This window comes from Vigna radiata, chromosome 8 (assembly GCF_000741045.1).
Source record: "Vigna radiata var. radiata cultivar VC1973A chromosome 8, Vradiata_ver6, whole genome shotgun sequence".
In the NCBI taxonomy this organism is placed as follows: domain Eukaryota; kingdom Viridiplantae; phylum Streptophyta; class Magnoliopsida; order Fabales; family Fabaceae; genus Vigna; species Vigna radiata.
The window spans coordinates 29,614,198-29,638,988 of NC_028358.1; the positions used below are offsets into that span (position 1 = coordinate 29,614,198).

The window sequence follows — 24,791 nt, forward strand, 5'->3', positions numbered from 1 at the left end:
GCTTAGGCTTAAATTTTGTTACTTTTTTGGTCTATAAATAGACCTAGTGCGATTTCCAAAGTATTCTTTTGGTAGAGAGAAACGTCCACAACAGATCTACACTCCTTGGAGGCCGTTCTTTGGATGCTTAGGCTCCAATCTACTCAATCTAGGGTTTATTCTTTCATTCTTCCATTATATTTCATCTATTTTCACCATGATTATGGGGAACTAAACCCTAGGTTGTTGGGGAACAATGTAATCTTTTGAAACTCTCTTATATCAAAATTCTATCTTCTTTATATGCTTACATATGCTTATCTTTATCAATTGTTGGGTTCCTTACCTTTGCTTAATGCTTTTATCGTTTAAATCATTCGACAAATGTTGTTTGTCTTTATTGATACGCAGACGTACAGTAATGTCATGAACTGGGGAGAATTCCTTGATTAAGCTAATACTGCCTAGAGATAGGGGTAGGATGATCAATTATATTTTTCTTCTGTTTATCATGCATTATTAGTTACTAGGGGAGGCTAGAGATAGCAAGCCGGTAATTAGTAATAGGCTCTTTTCGTCAAGAGATGGGTTAAGAGTATACCAAGAAAGTTTGCATGACAATATGATAAATAAGCGAAGTAGATAAGAAGAGTAGATATAAGAGGGTGGATAAGATGAAATTATAAACCCCAACAACTCCGTTCAACCATAGTTTTTCCTTGCCAATTGAATCACTGCATTTGCATGTTTACTTTTGCATTCAAAAACCTAAATTTAATTATTTTCTCAAGTCTTACGCAATTAGGTTACACGAAAGTTAAGGCCTAAAAGTCCTTTGGGAAACGATACTTGGACTTACCCATTTTATATTACTTGATAACGATTTGGTACACTTGCCAGGGACTTAACAAAACCACAAACACTTTTATGGACTTATCATTGTGTGACAAAGTTATAGTGCAGTCGACTCCATTACTAATAGATTCGACTATACTAAAATCTTTGTACAAATTTTGAGAATCAGCGTTATGTGAAATTTTGAGAAGAAAAGAATTTCAAAATGTTTTGCATGTTGAAGTTGACTATGTGTGTCACACATTCGATTGTATTATTTGTCTGGTTTGAAATTTTGTATGCTCTTGCGCTCCAACGGCTATATTTTTAAAAGTTAGTTGAGCATTGATGACTTGGCAACTGAGTTAAATGTGTTTTATTTTTTGTTGACTATATGCTACCAGTTTGACTGAACTGTTATAACTGTCATAATCCAATCGACTATATTAGTAGCGTATTCGACTGTGAGACTATTTGTTTAACAAAAATCTATAAATAGGCTGAACATGATTTTGTTCAGAGACTTTTGATGATCTGACATTTTCATTTTTGTTTCAGATTGAATTCTCCAATTAGAGAGCTCCAAGAATTCTCCAAGAAGACGGTGATAATCTTTCTTGAAAGAGATTCAAAGGGAGGTTGACTGCGCACAAATTGCTCGATCATAATCTACACAAAGAAGGTGCTTCTGGTTGATCATACTGAGGCTTGGCATCCTTGAAGACTACTGATTTGATTCCGGCTTGGCATCCGTAAAGACTGTTGGTTTTGGACCTGTTGTGATTACAGGGGATAGTTCATTCTGAGGATTGTTCAGAGTGGTTGGCAGATTGCTGAAGAGGGGATATCTTGCTGCATTTCTTGTTGTTGTTTTTGCCTATATTTTGGTTAAGGGTTAGAGAGGAGATTTATATTTTTGACGTGGAGGTCTTCTATAAATTCCTTATTGTAAAAACCGCAACCATTATAGTGCATTTGTTTCCTGGGTTGGAAGGACACTGGATGTAGGCTTTGTTGGCCGAACCAGTATAAAAATCATTGTTTGCTTTTCTCTATCCCTGCACTTTTACTTTACAGTCGACTTTACATTTAACGCAGTCAACTACGTTTTTCCGCTGCATACTAATTTTCATTACTTGCATTTCAAGAAAGTTTGAAAAGTTTCATACTTTGATTTCAAGATTGCAAAAAGATTTTTTTTTTTTTTGATAAAACACCAATTCACCCCCCATCTTGGTGTAAAAAGAAGCCTACCTGTTTTCCAACAAAGTTTAGTCCAAGTTGTGCCAAAAAAGGACATGACAGTAATTTGCAATGAAAACTATGAGTTAATTTCCCTCTAGATCTGTTAATGAATGGAGGATATGTATTGACTATTAAAAACTCAACCAAGCTACAAGGAAAGATCATTTCTCGCTTCCATTTGTAGATGAAATGTTAGAGAGGTTGGCTGGATAAGAATATTATTGTTTACTTTATGGATACTCTGTCTATAAGCAAATAATTTTAGATCTTTAAGATTAAGAGAAGACAACGTTCATTTGTCCATTGGTGTCTTTGCATATAAAAAAATGCCTTTTGGACTATGCAATGCCAGCCATGTTTCAACAATGTATATTGGCCATTTTTTTTCATTTAATTGAGAAAAACATTAAGGTCTTCATTGATGACTTTTCTGTATATGGTAGCTCATTTAATACATGTTTGAAGAACCTCAACATTGTTTTGAGACGATGCATAGAAACAAACCTAGTACTTAACTAGGAAAAATGTCATTTTATAGTCAAAGAATGTATTGCTCTAGGCCATAAAATCTCTAAACGAGGTATTGGAGTTGATCCTGCAAAGGTGGAGGTCATTTCCAAATTTCATCCACCTATTAATGTTAAAAGAGTACGAAGCCCTACACCATGCTGGTTTCTACAATAGGTTCATACAAGACTTTGGGAAAGGTTCATCTAACTTTGAGCAACTTGTTGGTCTAGGACACAAAATTCAATTTTAATTAAGATTGTTTCATGACTTTTGAGCAGCTCAAGCGCAAGCTAAGCTTTGCACCATTTATCATACAACCAAACTGGAACTTCAACTTTGAATTGGTGTGTAATACAAGTGATCATGTTGTAGGTGTTATTTTGGGGCAAAGAAAATAGAACAAATTTTATGTCATTCATTATGGAAGAAATGTTATAAAGGAAGTCCAAGTCAATTATACCACCATGGAAAAAGAGATTCTAGGAATTGTCTATGCAATAGAAAAGTTCAGACCATACATAATTGGCTTTAAAATCACACTTTACACAAACCATGAAACTATAAAATATCTTATGAAGAAGTAAGACTCAAAGTTGAGACTAATTAGATGGATTCTACTTTTGTGAGAGTTTGACTTGGTCATCAAAGACAAAAGGGATAGTGAAAATCATGTAATTGATCACCTATCTAGGTTGGAAAATGCATAAGTGACTCTTAAAGAGCCAGAAATTCAAGATGAATTCCTTGACAAGAAGTTGTTTACTGTAAAGGATAGGCCATGGTTTGCTGACATTACAAATTACAAGGCTAGTGGTGTCATTCCAAGGGAATTCACATGGCATCAAAAGCAAAAGCTTATTAGATATGCAAGATAGTTTTTTTGGGATGACTCTTGTTCAAAATAGGGGCAAATGGTCTATTTCAAAGGTGTATATTTGGAGCTAAAATCAAATATATCCTATGGCATTGTCACAATTTGCCATATGAAGGCCATTTCAGTGGAGACAAGATTGTTGTCAAGGTCCTACAATTAGGTTTTTTCTTACCATCATTATTTAGAGATGCATTTGAACATTGTAGGAACTGTGAAAGATGCCAAAGGACTGGCAATATATCAAGAAGGCATGAAATGCTTTTGCAGAACATCATAAAAGTGGAAATTTTTTATTTTTGGGGTATGGACTTCATTGGTCCATTACCTATGTTTCATTCACATGTGTATATATTAGTGGTTGTAGTTACATATCTAAATGGGTGGAGGTAGCGGTAGTGCAAAAGGCTTATGCAAATATTATCATAAAATTTCTCAAGAAACACATCTTTTGATGATTTGGTACTCTTGGAGCAGATGTGGAGGAAGCCATTTTTTCAATGTGCAACTTAAGCGTGTTCTTGAGCACTATCATGTCAAAAACAAAGTTTTCACTACCTCCATCCACAAACTAATGGTCAAGCAAAAGTTTCAAACAGAGAACTCTAGAGAAAATAATGCTTAACTTCAGACGAGTCTAGTCTTTAAAGCTAGATGACACATTGTGGGCCTACAAAAAAACAATCAAGACCTAGATAAGTTTATGGAAAAGTTTGTCACCTACTAGTTGAGTTGGAACAAAAAGTTGAGTTGGAACACAAAGCTTTGCGGGTTCCCAAGGCCCTTAATTTTGATCTAGATGTTGTTAGTGAAAAGAGAAAACTATAGATGTAGGAACTTGAAGAGCTTAGATTGTAACTATATGACTCCACAAGGATCTACAAATCAAAGATGAAGGCCTATCATGACAAAAACATCATGAAACGTGAATTCATGTAGAATCCACCAATCATTCTTTACAATTCTAAATTGAAATTGTTCTTAGAAAAATTGAAATCTAAATGGTCTAAACCATTAGTTGTCAAGTTTGTGAAACCATTTGGGGCAATTGAAATTGAAAATCCTTAAACAAAACAAAGTTGAACAATGAATAGACAAAACTTAAAGAAATATGTTAACACCTGTCATACTTTTGGGATATGTTAATACAAGTCATTAATCATGTCAGAGCATTTTGAAAACCTAAACAACACTTCACAAATAAGTAACCATTAGAAGATATATATTATGTCTTAAGTCAAGACAATAAAGATCTAGCCAATTTTAACTTATACTCAACCTTACTTATATTGAACCAAAAGTTGATAATACAAATTTCGACCTCAACTTGATCAACGCCAAATAACAATGATCAACTCAATCATCGTAAATTACCTACATCAAAACTTTCAAACTTAATAATGTATTTCCACATTTAATCTATATAAATTTATTGATTTAAACATTTTAAACATTGAAGAATTTTTTGAGTAAATTTCCCATTTGTCTTTGAGTTCAGTTTCATTTTCATTAACTCATAACAACTTGAGTTCCTGAGATAATTTTGAAAATAATAAATAATATATTAAGGATATGTCAAAGAATTATAATAAATAATATGTTAAAGATATACTATAATTGAGATTAATTTGAACTCATTGTAAAAATCTAAACCCGTTGGTTCTTGGAATTAAAAATTAAAACAATTCAAAAATCATATGTTATTTTTAGTTATTAGTTATTTACATCGATTTTAGCTTTTTTTTTATTGGTTAATTTTGAACACTCCTATTTTAGGATGATGAAAATAATAATAGTTTCAATATTGCTTATATTTATAATGAATATTAAATTATCATATAATATATATATATATATATATATAACGTAAAATATTTTTCTATTATATTAGGCAGTAATTAAAGTAGTATGTCCAAACAAAAAGAACAAATTTCAATAAATTAAATTGGTTGTATTCATATAAATCATTCGGAAAAAAGAAAAAAAAAATTGAATTTCAAACGATTCGAACACAATTTGACTCCACTACTCTTCATACTTATTTTGTGAATAAAGGTGTGACTTGAAGTCATCTATATTGCCATGATACACTTTATTAACAAATTCGTTAAGAAAGATTAAGGATGTTTTTTGTCCGCATATTATGGAAGCTAATATATAAGCTTTTCATTTAGCTTTTTTAACTAGTTCTTATGTGATGACAATCTCTTTAATTGGATTGAGCCAAAGTTAGAAGAAAAAGCAATGGTTGCTGGAAGTTATGAAAATAAGAGCTAAGTTCACAGTTTTGTGTAGTTTATGGTGATAAAGGTAATGCTTGACGATTCTCTAAGAGAGATTGGGTCAACTCTTGAAGGAAGGTGGCTAGAGGATATCACTTGGGTTACTCTAGTCTAAAATAACCTTAAAACAGTAGTATGACACAAAAATGATAGCATAACCTTATTCTAGGTGAATAAAGAATGAGAGACATCCCTATTTATAGGCTTAGGGTGTCTCCTAATTTCCAAAAGCTAGACCTAAAAACCTTACCTTGGCTAACTTGGAGAGCAAGGAGAAAATCTTCTCCATTAGGAGAAGGACAAGTGTCAAAAATCCTCTCCAATAAGAGGAAAACATGTGGCCACTACCTATGGAGAATCCTCTCCATTCTTACAGTGACATGTTACCACTAACTAAGAGGAAAAACTTTTCAAGGGAGTGATTAACACATGGCATGGACAACCCACTCCTCCTTGTCCACCAAGTTAGATAAAACTTTGATCCCTTGGTCAACTAGGCCAAAATTCAAGTCCCGCTTTGGTCAACATTAGGTTTTGACCCTTTGTTGACTTAAGTAAACTAAATCCTATTATACTTAGTCCAAAATACAAGACCCAAAATAAATCATACACTATTAGACCCATTATATAAAACCTGATTAAATTCTAAACTATTTACTCCAAAATACAATACTCAAAATTATTCTTACTCTGTTAGAAGTTTCATAATAACCCTAAAAAAAGAGTCTAAATTCATCTTCTACAAATAACTTTAACTTTTCTTAAAAATTATTTGTCATAAGATATATTATCATTACATTTTAGACTCCTACTTGTTTGACACATGATGTGGCATCTAAACTTTATCTTATACTATTTTCATAGTCAATCTAAACTAATACAATTTTCTCCTTATTTTTCTAAAAAAAAATCCTATAAAAACCTACCGACAAAGTTGAATATTTGTTGATATTGGGTTATAAGAAAAAAGAAATGCAAACATTAAAATTGATTATGAAAATTATGATATAGATGATAGATAAATTATAAAATTATAAAATTGACAAAAATAATAATCCAATTATAAAATTATAGATTATAAAATCATAAGATATAAAATTATTAAATTATAAAATAAAGAGAACAAACTAAGAAAAATAGCGTGAGAAGGTTTAAAATTTTTGTATACTGAATAAACCACACAAATTTAATAAGATATTAACTGGCATAACCAATTTATTACGACTTAATTTAATTAATCATTTAGTTTTATAATCTTAAGAACCAAAATTATCATTATTCAGAATTGCAAGAACTAAAATAGAGGGCAGTATGAACAAATGCAAGGGATACACAAGGGACTAAAACAGAGGTGTGATATATTGAAAAAATGCAAGAGGTAAAGTGTGTTTCACCCCAAAAAATCTACAAAATGGCTCCATAACATTCATAAAGCAAAATATAAAAAATCAATAATTGTAATATTTAAGTTTGACACAAAACTTTGCTCAATCATTTCTCCAAAATCCTATGCTAAGACAGCTGAAGAAGTCTAAACTTTACCATTAAAATCAGTTGATCAAATTTAGGCAACAGTTTCATGTTGAGCAGCAAGTCTCTTTCTAGCCTCTTCAATAATAGACAACTTGATACCACGGCCTTTGGGAAGAGAAACCCAAGGCTTAGTCCCTCTGCCAATGATGAAGACATTACCCATGCGAGTTGCAAACTCATGACCAGTTGCATCCTGAACATGGATGGTCTCAAAGCTTCCCTTGTGCTTCTCCCTGCTCTTGATCACGCCGACTCGGCCTCTGTTCCTTCCACCGGTAACCATAACCACATTCCCCACATCAAATTTGATGAAGTCTGTGATCTTGTTGCTTTCCAGGTCAAGTTTGATGGTGTCATTAGCCTTGATCAGTGGGTCAGGATAGCGGATGGTGCGGCCGTCGTAGGTGTTCAAATAGGGGATGCCCTTTTGTCCAAATTGAACAGACCGAACCTTACACAGCTTAAACTGTCACAAGGCAGAAAGGAAAAGGTGTAAAATCACAAGAATCTACAGTAAAAGCTTTAAAACAATGAAACAAGATAGATAAAACAAGGTTATAGTACCCAAATGCATTATGTTATGCTAACACCCCACAATGTGTTTTTAGGAAGTCTAACATTCAACTTATTGATTTTAGAAATCCAAAATCTTTCTATCCAACCATATACCTTCAACAGTGAGTGAGTCAGTAGCGACAATATGCATTGGTAAATAGTGATAAGAAATACAGTAGACAGACCTTTGACTCCTCATTCAATACAGTGAGTCAGTAGTGATAAATTGCATTGGTAAATAGTGATAAGAAATACAGTATCATAAACACACAGAAGATATACATTGGGCAAATTATTAGTAAGAATAGGCAGACCTTTGACTCCTCATCCCTTACAGAGTGGAGACGGAAGCGACCCTTTGTGTCATACAGAAGACGGAAACTTTCGTTTGTTTTGGGAATAGAAACAACATCTGATCAGAGAAGGAAAATGCAAAATCAAAGCTTTTTAACAAAATTGTCCAATATTCAGCTTCAAAATTTTGACAAGAATATTCAGAAGGTGACAATATGCGCTAACATTAAAGTAAATAGCAAGTTAGACATGCGGTAACCACGTTTAAATGTACATTACATACCCATGAAACCAGCAGGATATGTCTTATCTGTCCTAACCTTGCCATCGACGAGAACATGGCGCTGCATCAATATAGCAATAACTTCTCTATATGTTAGAGCATACTTTAGTCTGTTTCTCAGGATGAGAATCAAAGGTAGACACTCCCTTGACTTGTGGGGACCAGAAGATGGCTTGGGTGCCTACACATATCAGGCCATATGCATAAATGAGTACAAATGAACATTTCAAAAATAAATAATATAATATAACTAACACAAGAACAGTTAATATATACATACAAAGGCACCACCAAGCTTGTCAAGCATCCAATGCTTTGGAGCATTGAGCCTCTTCAAGTGTTTCTTCAACCCTCTAGCCTGAAATACATGAGAAAAGCTGCAAATTAGGATATGAGGTCATAGTTTAAGATATTACACACTCCTAAATTTCCTAACAATTAACAAACAGTGAATAACTGAAAACCACTGCTTTAAATATACTAGACTGACCAGCCAAATCAGGCCTTACAAAATGACAATTTGAAAACTGCCACAGAAACATTTAACAGGCACAAAGCTGGTTAACCACACAGACCAATCAATCTGATCACACGCCAGCTGTGTTTAAAGCTTAAAACCGAGACTGCAATTGGAAGACTCAAAGATCTCGGTTACAATGCAAAACATTCTCTAAACCTCACTAGTACACACAGAAGTTCAATAACTAATTAAGTCTTAACAATTGGGTAAATAGAACCCCAAAAGTAAACATCACACAGCTTGACAAGGTGCATCCGAACAAAAGGAAATAGATAAAAAAAAAAAAAACAAAAAACTCAGACATAGACAAAATAGAGATCAATGGAGAACATTAACGACACTGAAGCCGGGGAAAGTAACCCGTGTTGTAAGCAGCGAAATGAAAACTCACCCAAACCCATTAGAACTAGGGAGAAGCAGATTCACCTACAATTGACTTAATTTTCATCAACAGGAAAAAAAATGCAAAATGATGAATTGACCAAGCAGAGAACAACTAAGTACTCAGACAGTTACCCAACCACATCAACAGACAGCATCCCAGAATTCCAAAGACAGAGAAGACAAAAACTTTGGCTTTTAAAGGATAATTTGCGCATGCTAAAAATGAATATAAATTCACAGTTTCTTTGAATTACTCCTTTCTATTACACACACACACAAAAAAAAAAAAAAAAAAAAAAAAAAAAAAAAAAAAAAACAGAATGATATGTTAAATGAAATTAAAGTGGAGATGAAAAGCCCACCATGATGAAGGCTTCAGCTCCTGAGAGAAAAAGTTTGTCTGCGTCTGAGAGGGTTAAGATTGAAAGAGACCCAAAACTAGAACCCTAGCTAGCACAGTTCCATTTCTCTATATACACGGAGACCGTGACCCGTTTCGTAACCAAGTCCAAAACTGTGTTCAAACTTTCTTTTCTAAATAAAATGTGAAATTTAAAATCTACAATTTGTATATTACAATATATATATATATATATATATATATATATATATATAATCAAAAATGCATTTTATATTTTATATTTTAGATTATACAAATAAAAATTTAATTTTTTATCTTTTAAAAAATATAATTTAAAATAAATAAAATAACATACATATTTTAAATTATGTAATTTAAAATATATTTATATTTTAAATTGTTTGTGCGTGCACTAGTGCAGAAACGTTATTTAACGTTGGTTAATTTGGGCTTTTAACGTCACTTTCACAACCGACGTCTATATGGGTGACGTCTATGGGACGTCGCAATTCCTTCGAACCGACGTCTATATAGACGTCCGTTAACGATATCGACCAACGTCTATATAGACATCTGCTTATACTCACACCAACGTCTAATTACTCTATATAGACATCCACCTATGCTTAAACCAATGTCAACATGAATATATAGAAGTTGTAAATGACACTAACCGACGTCTAACAAAGGCGTTGTGTTTTAGTGCAGTTTTGATCCAGACTTTCGATAGCATAGTGCAACACTCTCTTCTCGCTAGTTTTGCCACAAAAAAAGCTTGAGTCTTTTGAATCTTCTATGACATTTCAACCCACAACCGAACCTGGGTCCATGACTACTTCCCATTATTCAACCGCAAAAGAAAAAAATTACGGTGACACGAGAATTAGACAAGGACCCAAGTTCCATTTTGGGTCGAGAAACCATAGAAAACTCAAAAGATCGCCACTCTTCTTGTGAGGAAACCAGCAAAGGGAGAATGTTACACTATGTTACCCAAAGAAAGGATCAAAACTGCACTAAAACACAACACAATGAAAGCCAAATTTTAATCAGTTGAACCACAAGATAATCGATAAAAAAACTAAAGAAAGTTTAAACGGTAAAGCATAAAAAAAAAAACCACGCACCTGGGATGCAAGAAAGAAAAAGGAGAGGACGAAGACAATGACGTTATGAGAAACTACAATGCAGTGCCGCAAGAGATAAAAAGTAGAGGTGCGCAAGCGAGTAAAAGAAGAGAAGAAGCAGAGAAAAAGGAGAAGAGATGAAGACACGATCAGAAACTGAATGGCGATAAGAGTCTACGGTCTATTTAAAATGAAATGAGGCGTCGGTTGCTCCAGAAACCGACGTCTATAAACGTCGGTGTTTCAGGGGATTCGACGTATATTCTATGTCGAAGAAGCTGAAAAGATTGACATTTGATTTCTTGTCAGGGTAGTTCATGTCGGTGCCCCTCCCAGTTGACGTCTAAATTGAAGAATTTTTGTCTTCCCGCCTTCCAGACAGGCCTTAGACGTCGCCGTTTGACTATCTGACGTCTAAGCGCCTGGGAATTAGGTGAACAACATTAATTGTAGCCCATTCGACGTCGGGTTTTCAGGGGATCCGACGTCTATGCGACGTCTAAAGCTGAACTGGTTGACGTTTGATTTCCTGTCAGTGACTTGAACGTCGATGCCTTTTTCTAGCCGACGTCGAATTGACTGTCTTATCACATACCTCAGGCAATTGGACGTCAGATAGTTTGCAGGTGCGACGTCTATGATGTCATAGACGTCGTCTAACAGTGAAACTGACGTCTAGTTTTCCAATATATTTACGATAATGTCATCGTGCAGTAATAGACGTCGGTTTCATGAAAAATCGACGTCTAATGGGTGACGTTAAACAACGTTTTTACACTAGTGGTGTCTGTGCATGTGTCTCTATGTGTGTATGTCCTTACCTTGAATCAATTGAATTTTGAGTTGATTTGCACCTTTGCAATCCTCTTTTGAGATAGTATTCTATCTCCAAGTCCCTCTTTTGGGCAGACCTTATCTTGTTCAAGCAAGTGGCGGTCCTCCTTTGATGCATATCTTGGAGCTTCCTTCAAGTGGCGTATCCTCAATTCATAAGTTTCCTCTTTCTCTAATTTTTTCCACTTTTAATTTCTCTCCATTTCTTGTATGCCATTTTAGAATATTCTCTCTAGGTGTGCACTTTCCCATCACGTGGTATCATGAGCCTTAGGTTTTTTATCTCTTAGGAATTGCATGCTAGAGTAGAATAGCTTACATATGTGTTCATTTTCGCTCAGCCGAAAGTTTTTTCGCCCAGCGTCAACGTGAATTTTGTGTCAGATTGTGTGCTTTCGTTTAGCTTCATTTCTTATCCGTTTTCCATGCAAATTTTTTTTCATAGTTTCGTCTGGATATCTATTTTCACGTATAGTTTTTACTTTATTCAAATTCGTTCTGTGCGTATGTGTCTGTGTTTGTGTATCTGTGTGTGTATATTTGTGTGTTATGCTTTAAGTGTTGTAATTGGAATGGATTATTTGTTTGCTTACTTGGTCTAGTAAAATGATGTCCCTTCTCACCTTTGGTTTGCCTGCATCCAAAGCTACTGTGACTAGCCTACATGTTTTATCAGTATAATTTTGTCTATAGTTGAATCTCACCCAGTTAGCTTGCACACATCTAATTGTTATTCATTCAACCGTTCATTTTAGTCACACGGAGTCCTTGTAATTTGGTTCTATTTTATGCAAATCCTCTTTTGAAAATCCATTACATTATCTTCCATTCTCCTTACATAACTAAAGATATATATGATATTTGCGTCGTAAAATATGAAACATAGTAAAGTTGCTTTTCTAATCACGATTATTACTACATTTCTATTAATGATTACCACTAGTAACTTGTTTATCAAACTAAGATTATTTATCTTTGGTCGAACCAAATTAATTGATTATTTAATAATTAAGGAATTGGTCAGACCTTAGAAGTTCAAACTAAGAAAGAAATGTTAAACAAGACAAGTTATTAAATTATCGTTGTTATTTTTTTTTTTCTATCGTTTTCAAGTATGTTATGTTGCATATTATATTGCAGGAAGATTTTCTGATTATGCAGGATATGAATTTGGATTCTTATAGATTTTCTATATTTTGGTCCAGAATTCTTACGAGTGAGTCGTTTTAATAATTTATTTATATTCATAAACTGCATATCAATAGAAGGAAAGCTAAGTGGAGGTATAAACCAAGGAGTTGACTATTACAACAACCTTATCATCGTGTATATTGAAATAATTTCAAGTTTGGAACCATTTATGACTTTCATTGGGATCTTTCACAATCCTCAGAAGATGAATATGGTGGCTTTTTAAGTCCTCGTAGTGTGTAAGTTGTGCAAGACTAAGTATCAGGTCAGTTCTTATTAAATTTCAACCTCCTACTTGCTATGTTTGTTACTGTAACATATTTTTTAATATATTAAACGAAAAAACTATGGATGCAGAAATTTCAGAATGGTGTAATAGGCATAACACTGTATTCTATTTGGTACGAGCCACTCTCATATAACAAGCTAGATCGGCTATTGAACGAACTATAGAAGCTCGGAGATTTATCTTCAATGGAAGCTCCAAGTATTGAAGACATTAAAACCAAGTGTAGTTTAAGTGTTAGTAGAAATTTGATTACAATTTAATATATAGTTTGATGTATAAATAATGAATTAAATATTATTAGACAATTTAATGTTTGAAATGAATGTCATTTTATTAGTTCAACTTAATCTGTTCATTTCAGACTCTATTGATTATAAATTGATGGCATGAGATGATAATACAGAAAATTGGATGTCAAATGTGATAATGATTTAAAAAAAAAATCTGAAAACTATATATTATAACGGGTGAAAAATTATTTGTCATAAAACATTTGATATACTATTACGCGTAAAAATATCTACGTCATAATATATTGAACCTATTATGACGTATTTTTCTGCTACGTCATAAAATACACAAACTTATTATGACATTCAAAGCTATGATATCAGTCAATCCGTCATAATAAGTTATTTTTATCCTTTATAAAATGTGATTTCTTGAAGAAGTTGATTCAAATAATCTGGAAGGTAAAAAGAAGAGAAGGTAAAAGCGGAAAGGTGTGTTTTTCAGTCCTACTTACTTATATACATAAACACTTATAATTATTATTATTATTATTATTATTATTATTATTATTATTATTATTGTTGGAAAAATATGTATTTGTAACAAAAAAAAACTTCAAATGCAATAAATGATTAAAAATGGTCACTTCGTAAGAAACTTCAAATACAAGAAACAATTAAAAGTGACCATTATAGTGAGATGGTTCAATATAAAGTTTCTAATAAAAAGAAACATCATCAACAACTTATGTAATCCGGATACATTCACCACAAATGACATAATTTTCATCAATATTCTTGGTTGTATATATGTTCTTTAAGGTCAAATTAAGTGTGTTCCCAACAGATAGTGTCCACAAAAAAAATGAAACTTCAATGATCATCACATTTGCATATATGAGCATTGTGTGTTAGAACTAGCACAACATTTTCTTTCCCCACTTCTATAATAACACAATCATTATGTTAACTATGTAATACTTATTTTATTTTGTATTTTATTTCATCATATGCACCAACAACTTTTAAGAAAACGTGGTCGTTCTCAAAGCATCATATCCAAGAGAAACAAAATCACTATAATTTGCAAATAAACAAATATGAATTCACATAATAAGGGTTCTTGAAGTATTAGAAGGCAATCCAGAAGAAAGCTTTGAGTCTTCTATGTTGAATGTCCTCTTTTTCACTTAACTATTCTCATGTTTATTTTTCGCATGTGAGAACATGCTAATGTTTAACTCTTTTTCTTCCAATTTATCAACTGATAACACTATAATCTAAGTTCTATCATTTTTCAATAAATGAGTATTTACTACATAATAAAAACTTATACCAATGCTTTTTTTTTTTTTAAACCCTTTTTTGGTCCCTAAGTTTTGATGTTCTGTTTAGTCTCCGCTTTTAAAAATATCAACCTTTAGTCCCTATGATATGAAAAATGTATCAAATCAGTCCTATTCGTTAACAAATCACAAGTTTTTCATTAAATGATTTGTTGTTCATAAGTGTTGTCATGAGGACTGATTTAATACATTTTTCATATCATAGGGACTAAAGGTTGACATTTTTAAAAACATCAGAACTTAACTTAGGAATAAAAAGAGTTTAAACCTTTTTTTTTTTTTACAAAAATTACTAGATGGCCTCTTATTTCTCTCGCTTTATGTTCTTTTATAGAACAAACTGACTTAAGCTCATAAAAAGTGAATAATCAATTTGTTGAATATCTTTTAAAATAATTTTATTTAAAAATTTTAAGTTAGAACTATCAGAATTTGATATTCTTGTTAACATTATCTTACTTGCCAAGTCATCATAAGTAAAATATTATATCTATTTAAAAATAAATAAAATTAATTATAGAAAAAAGTACTCAGAAAGAATGAAAAAAAAAGTCTATAAAATGAATAAAAGTACATTAAAAGGAATATAAAAGAAGAAATAAAATACACTGGATTAAACATTTCCTTTAAACAGCAGCAAGAGTAAAGGATTGAGTGTCAGTTCGTTAAAAGTAACATATTTTATATATATATATATATATATATATATATATATATATATATATATATATATTATCATATGTAAGATTGTTATAGTTTATAAAATTGGTATCCTTTGTCTTTTTATTTCTTCTGCGTTAAATTCTCTAAATCTAAAAGAAATAAAGAAAAAATATACATGTTTTCAAAAACCAAAACAACTATTTATTTTGATTTTGAAGTGGCATACGGAGTTGATTTTTAAGGTGTTATTTTTTTTTTAAAATTTTAAATACTTTCTATTTGAACAAAAGTTCCGTTTTTATGCATGTAAATATTGAAATGTAAAGACTTTTTTTTTTTACCGTTATAAGATTTTATTTGCTTTTATTAGTACTTCAAAATTATGTTCATAGAGACAAAGAAGAAAGAAGATTTCCAATTAGAGAATTTTTTATTAACTTTCTCCATAATATAACTTAAACTTTGCTTGGAAACTTTTGGGTGAAAACATATGAAATCCTCGATACTTTCCAAAAATCTCAATTATTTAAAAGACTAACATTATGTTTGGATAAGGAATTTTAACAATTCCAATAAATTAAAATATATTATATTTAAATTTTGTTATTTTTTAAATAGTTTGTTTGAATAAAATAATCAAAATATCTTGAATTTTAATTTTTTTTTGGATAAAATAAATTGATTTCTCTTTTAAGATAAAATTATATTTTAAAATTATTTATTTCGATCTTTAGACTGGACAAATTCAACTCGTTCTTTCAGCTTAAGTGTTCTATCCACCCCAATTCATTTAGACCTTCAATCATTGTTAAGTCTATTATCATTTATCTCGGACTAAATCAACTTGACTTTGAAAGTTGACGAATGAGTTAAGTTAGTCTGAGTCAAAAGATCGAGCTAAGTCGATTAGGACGGAAGGTCGAGCTAAGTTAACTTAGCAGAAGGTTTAGCCAAGTTGGCCTTAGTCAAAGGTCGAGACTAGCCTGATCAAAGATCAATACAAGTCAACTCTAGTTGAGACAGTATGCTTTAGTCGAAGGTCAAGAAGTATCAATCCTAACCAAATGTTAAGACAAGTTAACCTTGATCGAAGATTTAAACAGGTCAACCATCAAAATGTGTCAGATTGGAATGAAGGTTGAGAAAAGTTGACATAGATCGAGTAAGCCCGAGTTAACGGTCGAGCCTCCAAGCAAAGCCGACTTAGATAGAAGGTCTAATCGAGTTGGTTTGGCTGAAGGTTGAGATGAGTCAACCATGACCGATGTTCGAGACAAGTCAAACATGTCAAAAGTCGAGATGAGTTGATCCTAATCGAACCTCAAGACCAGTCGACACAAGTCAAAGATTGAGATGAGTAAATCTTGGCCAAACTTCAGAACAAGTCAACACAAATCGAAGGTCGAGTCGAGCAGGCCAAAACCAAAGATCGATTCGACTAAGACAGGGCTAATGGTCGAGCTGAATGGACTCGATCAAAAGTTGATCTAGAGTCACCCAAGCCAAAAGTTGAGCCATGTCTATTCGAGCCATGTCAAAGGTCAAGCACATACAACCTGAATCTAATGGATGATCTAAGTCAACCCAAGTAGAGGATGGAGTTGAGTCAACCAGACCAAAGCTTAAGACGAGTCAATCTCAGTCGAAAAGTTGACCTTAATTGATGTTCAAGACAAGTCGACACGAGACATAAGTTGAAAATCAAGTAGAGTTAGTTCATACTAAATGTCAAGAAACTCATTTTAAAGTGAAGGTTGATATGAATCAACTTTTTAGATCCATAAACTTTTTTTATATGACCAATAAGGAATTCCAAATCTTACAAAATTTCAATTTTCTCTTTTGAGCGAATTTCAAATTTTATTATTTTATTTATTTGAAACATCTTTTCAAAATTCTTCAATTTAAATTTTCTTTTCATTTTCTCATCCAAACAAGTAATTTCACTTCAAAGAATTTCAATTTTTCCTAATAAATGAATTTCTCTTAAATTATGTCATCCAAACACTACAACGAGGGATTTTATAAATTCTAATAAACTAAAATACATAACAGTATTTGAAGTATTTGAATTACTTACCGTTAAATTTTCTTTATTTCTTAAATAGTTGGTTTTAGTGGAATAATAAAAATATCTTAGATTTTAATTTTTCTTGTTTGAATAAAACTATTTAATTTATGTTTTAAGTCAAACTCAAATCTCTCCGAGTGGAGTTAGAGTTAAGTTAGCTTAACCTAAAATCCAAGACAATTTGTCTCATTGACCCTAAAAGATTCGATACTCTTCTCATCTTTTAACTAAGGTGGATTGATTTCATCCTTCAATCCATGTCAACTTGACTAAACCTTCAACACAAGTCAACTTGGCTTAAACTTCAAATAACTAGACTCGACCTTTGGTCAGATTGTCTCAGTTGGTCCTCTTGCTTGCATCGACTCTGCTCAACCTTCAACTCAAGTAACTCTACTTGACCTTCAACCCAAGCTGACTTCACTCAACTTTCAGTCTTAACCGACTTGACTCGATCTTCAACTCTCAGTTTGACCTACTCAACTCGATGTTCAACCAGACCGACTTATCTCGATCTTTAATCAAACCAACCCAACTCAACCAACGATCCAAGAAAACTCGACTCAACCTTCAACCTAGATTAACTTGACTAAGCCTTTGATTTGGGATTCAACTATACCTTCAACCTGACTCTTCATAATTAAAGTGATAATAGACATGAGTGAAATTTCAAATTTTCTATACCTTTTTTGAGGATATTTGAAATTCTTCTACTTTGTTCATTTTTCAAAGTTCATTAAATTTGAATTTCTAATTACTTTGTCCAAACAAGTTATTTTAGTGTAAACAGCTTTAAATTCTTCAAATAAATGAATTATTTTTCTAAGTTACTTCGTCCAAACATAACATAAGGCATCAATAATCTGATTGACATTTTGGTCTCTCCCTGACAAGCTTAAATAACCCAATTTTGTTGATGCACAATGAGATTAATAAGGTGAGACAAACATTCCATGCACAAAACAAGATATATAAGAGAAAAATAATATGATTTCCTTGTTTAATACCTCTAGAAGGACAAAATTCCTAAAGAGCTTCTTCCCCATTCGAAAACATTCTTATTCTAACAGAAGAATGTAATGCCAGGACATTTACTTCACAGTGCCATAAGCTTCATTCACGTGGTTGCATTTCCGGTAATTAACGTACATGAACATTTCAAGCAAAAATAATTGTTTCTGCATCATTTTGAAAATCTTGAAGTTGCTTTACTACAAAACACGGATCTTCAACACTGATCCAGAAACAATTTTGGTGTAAGTTTGTTTCAGCAAAGTTGAAAGGTAATCGTGTATATAGCCAGTATGTGCAATGCTAAGTTGGATCATTGCAAGATTTTCATGTTTTTTTATGCAAATTAATCAAACTGTTAAAGGTTAGGGTTGAGAAAGAATCCTGATTAGAGGTCACGCGCCTCCGAAAGAAAGAACACAAGAAGCTAAGGAATATTTGCGTTCATTATTCACTAATGTACAGGCCAGTATTTAACAACAGTGATGTTCTAACCAACTCCAAAAAAGACAACCTTGAGGTCCCAGATTACCTTCTTAGTACAAGATACCATTCTCAGCACACTTTTCACCATCTAAAAATCTTACCCTGTAATGAAAAAAAAAATCCTCTTGCAATAGTGTCTTGATGAATCAACCAGATATTACCCCCAGAAAATATTTGAGAACCTGTTAGAAATGTAATAGCCAGAAACAACCTTTCAACTTTCCTAAGAGTATGAAAAATTAAGAAAAAAAAAATGTTTCCTAATCACAATGTCGACTTTTTATTAGTGGAGCACAATGTGCAACAAATACAGAACCAAATGCATATAAATAAACAACCAGATATGTTTAACTTCCAAAGGGCAACGCAAGTAATGCATGCCCTCGTGTTAATAATTAGCGTGTTAACAATTGCTAACACAACATTTTAGCACTCTATACGATATGCTAATACCTATTAAAAATAACAAAAATAATAGATTTCAGTCCTTATTTAATAAACTCTACTCATGATATTTATAGTTAAGAAAATGCACGCAAATTTTGTTCATGAATTTCTCGATTATGCATATTATTGACATTTAACTAAATCCTTTATCACGCATATTATTGACATCAAATGGAATTATTATGCATATCATTGACATTAAATAAAATCTTTTATTACATAGAATACTGATGTTTAATGGAACCTTTAATAATACAGAAGTCCTGTAGTAATGCATCTAAATGTTGTCTTAAATTTAACCAATAGTAGAACATAAAGCATGTTTATATATATATATATATATATATATTAAATTATGTCAATGAAAAGTCAAATAACTGGTGGAAAATTAATCCGACACCCCTTTTCCCGGCCCAAAAAATAAAAGAAAATTCCGTTTCATCATTTTAGTCAAGTGGGTAAATAATTTTTTTTGGATAGCTATGGTAAATTGGAGGTTCAAAATAAATAACCAACTATAATTTAAAGAATCAGTCACAAAGGAATCTTACCATATGATCTGCAGAAATCATGAAGGTTTAAATGGTTTTTCAGGCCACAAATACTCGGGCAGCCCAGCTTTCTTGCGTTCTTCTGCTTTCTCTTTGTCTTTCTGCTCCAACAGTTTGTCAGTTCTCGAGAGAAAATCGTCCCTGACCTTCTCCATAATTTTATCAAAGCCAGCAATTGATCTCTCCATGTGTTCGCACAGCTCAGAATTAAGATCTTCAAATATCTTATACAACTCCTGTAAACAATCAAAGAAAATTAAAATTCATGTTCCAAGTTAGCATTGTTTTGGAGCTATTTCTTTTTAAATTGAAGTTGTAATGGTTATAAAATAAACATAAATATTAACACATTATGCTAGTAAAATATCATTTAATTCTTTATTTTTAAAAATATCAAATTATAGAATAATGAATTCAAAATGTTTGATGAAAAGGCATACCATAACATCTTCATTCCAGTGCTGGAGGTAGGGGGGACCAGTGGTGTAGGAACCAAGAGGCTCACGGTACCATTCCCCATTAAATGTTATTCGATCCATTGCTTGTTCTAAGCTCAGAACTTCCCATGGCCTTAACCCTGGAATGAGTTCAGCCAACTTCTTTCTGCCTCACACAGCAATCCAACCCAACCCAAAGAAAATAAGAGGGGGGAGGAAGAGCAAGAGTTAGAAACCATAACAAATTGCTGAATTTTGTAGCAATCACAATTCAGTGCTATTCTGGTAACGGTCTCAGCATGTGCATACCTAACATGTCTGGGAATGTATTTGTTGGGCATGTGATCCTGTTCCAAAATAGTGGTCAGTTCAGAGCCACTAGCCCAAAGAAATAGGGCATAGCTTGGAATTTTAACTCCTGGCCAAAGACCATCATTAGCTTCCAATACTGCTAAATCACGTCTCTTGCTTTGTATAGCCTCTTCTTGAAGTTGCTTATAAGTCTTCTTTTCAAATCCCTTCAAAGGAACCCAAGGTGGTATGCCCTTTTGTAGTTTGTGAAGCAATGCTGTTGCTGAAGCACAAAGTCTAACTACAAAGTTCCCCAACTGAGAATTAGCTTTTATCAAATACTAACGCATAGGGGCCAGCAGAAACAATCCCCAAGCCAAAAACAAAACACCAAGTAAGAAGACAACCTAAAATAGCATCTAATATTATTTTAGTTCTATAGTTTTTGTCAAGAAGTACTGAACACACAGTTACCAAGATTTTTGTCAAAAATTGGATAATGTAATATTCCAACTTTAGGACGTTGTAAAAGACCATGTTCAAAACAGTTCCAGAGAGCCTTCATATTCTCCCTTTGACTGATGTAACTGAGGGACCACAAATTTGGAAAATTACAAATAACGATTCCTCCCATCTCAAATTTTTCTAACGATCTGAAACTAAGAAAATAAATCACCACTGATCTGTAGACCAGAGTAAAATACCATATAGGTGCAACAATTGATTGATAGTGGTAAAAAAATCACCACTGATCTGTAGACCACAGTAAAATACCATTAGTCCTAGGCTCATACAAAAACAAATGCTCAAATGCTTATATATCAATCATCATTAAAAATGATAAAAAAAATGGTCAAATGACAAAAGTATTAAGTTTACAAATTCTGTCATAGCTCTGCTCATGTCTAAACAATAATGAGTATATATCAGAGAAAGAGAAAATGTGGAATTCAACAGACCTTCCCAAGTGGCAATTGCACGTTCCATTCCGTAAATCATGTGAATGGGTGCCCATTCATCCATATCCTCTCCCCAAATGAAAGTATTTTTATCAATAATCCCAGCACTCCATGCACTTTTAAGCGTAATCAACTCTAACGGTCCTCTTGTGCGACCCAGCCGATCCTTATAGTACCACCCACCACTCCTCATGATAACTACACCAACGGAAATAACATCATACAACCAAAAGTAGAACTGTGGGCAGATACATCAATTAATGGATATATTTTACATCTAGAGTTTGATACTTTATTACAAAAGCTTCAACAGACAATGATAATATTGATTACATATCTCAAGTTCAACTCCCATATTAAAGGAAACTAGCAATAATATAACCAAAAAATGTTCAAAACAATCCGTTCTAACTTATGAGTATTTCTTTTTCTCCCTCAGCAAATTACAAATTAAAAAGGTAGATAGCTTGTTCCACAACCAAACATAGAGCACCAAAATTGATAAACGCCTATGAGGGATCATGAACAAGAATCAATATATTTTCATCAAGGCTACCAATTCATACCAATTAACCAACATCAATAATGTATATTAAATATTACAACACACTTGAGAATAATACAAAGGAATTAGAATGAAATTTTGCGAGTGAATTTCCCTCTTTTAGAATCTCATTTATAACAACTTTAGATACATCATATACTATGTATGAAAGGGAAGAGAAGCGAATTTGAAAAGCTATATCTAGGAACTAGGTGCAGTACAAAGCACATAACACCTTTACAATGAATTATATTTAACACTATTCTAACAAACACAAATACTCCAGAACATATTTCACCTAGAGTCAAATCCAAGACCTTATAGAATCTCAGCACTTTTTCTGTTAATGTTGTTCAATGATTACAATAATTTACTTTACCCATACTTTAGAAGAGAAAAATTCAAGATAAAAATGTTTTCTTATTTTGATAGACATCTGATATGCTAGATGAAATATTTCAATACAACTATTCCAGCACATATTTCACCTAGAGTCAAATCCAAGGCCTTAAAAAATTTGAACACATTTTTTTGTTAATGCTGTTCAATGACTATGATAATTTACTTTACCATTACTTTTAGAAGAGAAACGTTCAAAAGCAAAATAATCTCCTAGTTTGATAGACATTTGATATGCTAGGTAACATTCATAACGTTTGAACTTCTTTGCAACATGTAGCTTATCTTCTTTCCTAAAATTTGACATATTAACATAATCCTTTCAATTATTTCCAAAATATAGCGTCATGGTGTATAATATTGTAGAGAATTTAGCTTTAACTGAGTTTAGTGACATCGCATGATCCATGTAATCAATTTCACTTCATAAGATAAGGTCATTGATTTTAGAATATGGGTGCTCGAAGAAAAACATTCTCTCACAAAATCACAACTAACAAAACTCTACAGATACAAGTGGCCAAATAACAACAAAAGACAGATTATTATGCATGTTAAGTTAACTAAATTTCACAAAATTGACTTACAAGATAGAGATCCTAAACTTAGAAGAACTACATTAGTCATATCTCTACTCAATACGTGATATCGACTTGTGTTAAGTTGTGTCTTGGTTACCGGTTGTTCATGAGTTTGGATCCATCAAGAAAACAACTTCAGCCTACAATGACCATCTCATACATTTCACACAGCGATTAACTTTCGGCCACTGCGTTACACTAGTTTTTTTCTTCATAAATAATCAAAACCTGACAGGGATATCAATTTTAATTCTTACACATTATATGGTCCCACTTGTCAATTATTTAAGGTCCAATTAAACTAGACCCGTCTCCCATGTCTTTTCCTCAGATTTTGCCAGATATCCCTCCTTCTTGGGACTTACCAAAATAAGAAGGATTGAAAAGAAAAATTGAATGCAACTCACAGTCATAGTAGCGCCTCTCGAGGTTCTTATACCCAATGGACTGGGCCGCGTCAATGGGCTTCCCGGGAGGGTAGGGCCGCTGTCTGAAGTTCCAGAGCCCGAAAAAGAACTGTCTGGCGAAGTCCCAAAACTTGTCATCGGCCTCCTGGCGAGTCTTTTGGGCCTTGCGAGGCATGGGCCGACCGTCGAGTCCAATGATATGCGGAATCTCCTTCCACAATTCCGCATCCTCATCGTGGTAGGGTTTTTCGTTCGCCTTCAGCTCAAGCTCATTCATCTTGTCGAGAATCTCTTCAGCGCGCGCCAGAAACTGCACCAAGGGGCTACTGCGCATCATGTCCACGAGCTCCGCGTTCTCGCGAATTTCCTCCTCCGTGGCGTTCTCCCGCTTCTCGAAGACGGAGTCGTCGGAGCCGAAGGCGGCGTCGTTTTCAGCGAGGATTTTGTCAACCTCTGGGGTGTGGCGGTGGTCCGGGCGGGTCGCGGCCTCCCAAAGGGCCTGTCGGGCCAACATCTCGAAGTGGCCGGGCTCGGAAGGCTCGTTGGCATTTTCCTTGGGCTTGCGGCGGAAAGGGTTTGGGAGGGATATGGCAGCGAAGTTGGGGTGGAGGGAGGGTGCGTCGGCGAGGTTGAAGGCGTTGTTGGGAAAAGAGGGGAGAGAGAGAGGGTTAGGTGGTTTGGAGAACCAGTTTCCCCCGAAGGGGTTGAAATTTATGGAAGCCATTGAAGGAAAATGAAAATGAAAATGGAGGTATGAGGGAAGATAGTATAGTTTGAAGTGAAGTTTGAGGAGTGTTTGTTTCAGTTGAATTCAGAAGAGGATAACGGATATAGGCCCAATTCAAAGTCCATAGATAATTATCATGCATAGGCAAATATCTTCTTGCACCTTCATAAACTTCTTTCCGCACCACCATAATTTCTTTTTTTTTTTTAATTTTATATGATCATTTTTTAACTTTTGGATTATGCCATCTAAAAGCTTTTAGATTGTTGTTCAATGTAAAAGTCAAAAATAACTTTTGGATTGCACAAATTAGAAGTTTCTTTTTCTTCAAAAATAGCTTTCAAATTATTAAAACTAAAAATAAAAAATATTTTTAGATTCTACAATTCATAAACTAAATTAACTTCCGATTATAAAAAATACTTCTGAATCACATAATCTTGTGATTATTTGAGTTGTATATTGCAAAATCCGAAAATAATTTTTAATTTTTAAATTATACAATTCAAAAGTCTTTTTAGAAAAAACTTTCAAATTACATAATTTAGA

The 24,791-nt window shown here is 33.1% G+C and overlaps 2 protein-coding genes across 3 annotated transcripts; both read right to left on the reverse strand.

Moving 5' to 3' along the window:
* Positions 1 to 7,058: 7,058 nt before the first annotated feature.
* LOC106770767 (40S ribosomal protein S4) lies at positions 7,059 to 9,806 on the reverse strand. The gene is made up of 5 exons (XM_014656563.2): positions 9,653 to 9,806; positions 8,667 to 8,744; positions 8,387 to 8,567; positions 8,124 to 8,221; positions 7,059 to 7,720 (listed from the first exon to the last, which is right to left on the reverse strand). Exons 1-5 carry the CDS (start codon positions 9,653 to 9,655, stop codon positions 7,286 to 7,288), a joined length of 795 nt encoding a protein of 264 aa, XP_014512049.1. The 5' UTR covers positions 9,656 to 9,806; the 3' UTR covers positions 7,059 to 7,285.
* Positions 9,807 to 18,784: 8,978 nt separating this feature from the next.
* On the reverse strand, positions 18,785 to 24,312 carry LOC106772524 (protein TIC 56, chloroplastic). Of its 2 annotated transcripts, none has more exons than XM_014658975.2 (6): positions 23,516 to 24,312; positions 21,585 to 21,782; positions 20,644 to 20,926; positions 20,338 to 20,500; positions 19,898 to 20,133; positions 18,785 to 19,001 (listed from the first exon to the last, which is right to left on the reverse strand). In XM_014658975.2, the coding sequence occupies exons 1-5, from the start codon at positions 24,237 to 24,239 to the stop codon at positions 19,915 to 19,917; spliced, it is 1,587 nt and encodes a 528-aa protein (XP_014514461.1). In that variant the 5' UTR covers positions 24,240 to 24,312; the 3' UTR covers positions 18,785 to 19,001; positions 19,898 to 19,914. The 2 variants fall into 2 exon arrangements, with proteins under 2 accessions (XP_014514461.1, XP_014514459.1); XM_014658973.2 differs by having other exon boundaries at positions 18,785 to 19,081; positions 23,516 to 24,311.
* Positions 24,313 to 24,791: the final 479 nt, after the last annotated feature.

Coding starts and splice junctions, on each gene's coding strand:
- LOC106770767 (XM_014656563.2), bottom strand. Junction 8,568..8,666: donor ACAAGCTTGGTGGTGCCTTT/GTATGTATATAT, acceptor TGATATGTGTAG/GCACCCAAGCCATCTTCTGG. Junction 7,721..8,123: donor TAAGGGATGAGGAGTCAAAG/GTCTGCCTATTC, acceptor GCCTTGTGACAG/TTTAAGCTGTGTAAGGTTCG.
- LOC106772524 (XM_014658975.2), bottom strand. CDS start 24,239: ATGGCTTCCATAAATTTCAACCCCTTCGGGGGAAACTGGTTCTCCAAA. Junction 21,783..23,515: donor CGAGAGGCGCTACTATGACT/GTGAGTTGCATT, acceptor CCGTTGGTGTAG/TTATCATGAGGAGTGGTGGG. Junction 20,134..20,337: donor ACTGGAATGAAGATGTTATG/GTATGCCTTTTC, acceptor GATTGTTTACAG/GAGTTGTATAAGATATTTGA.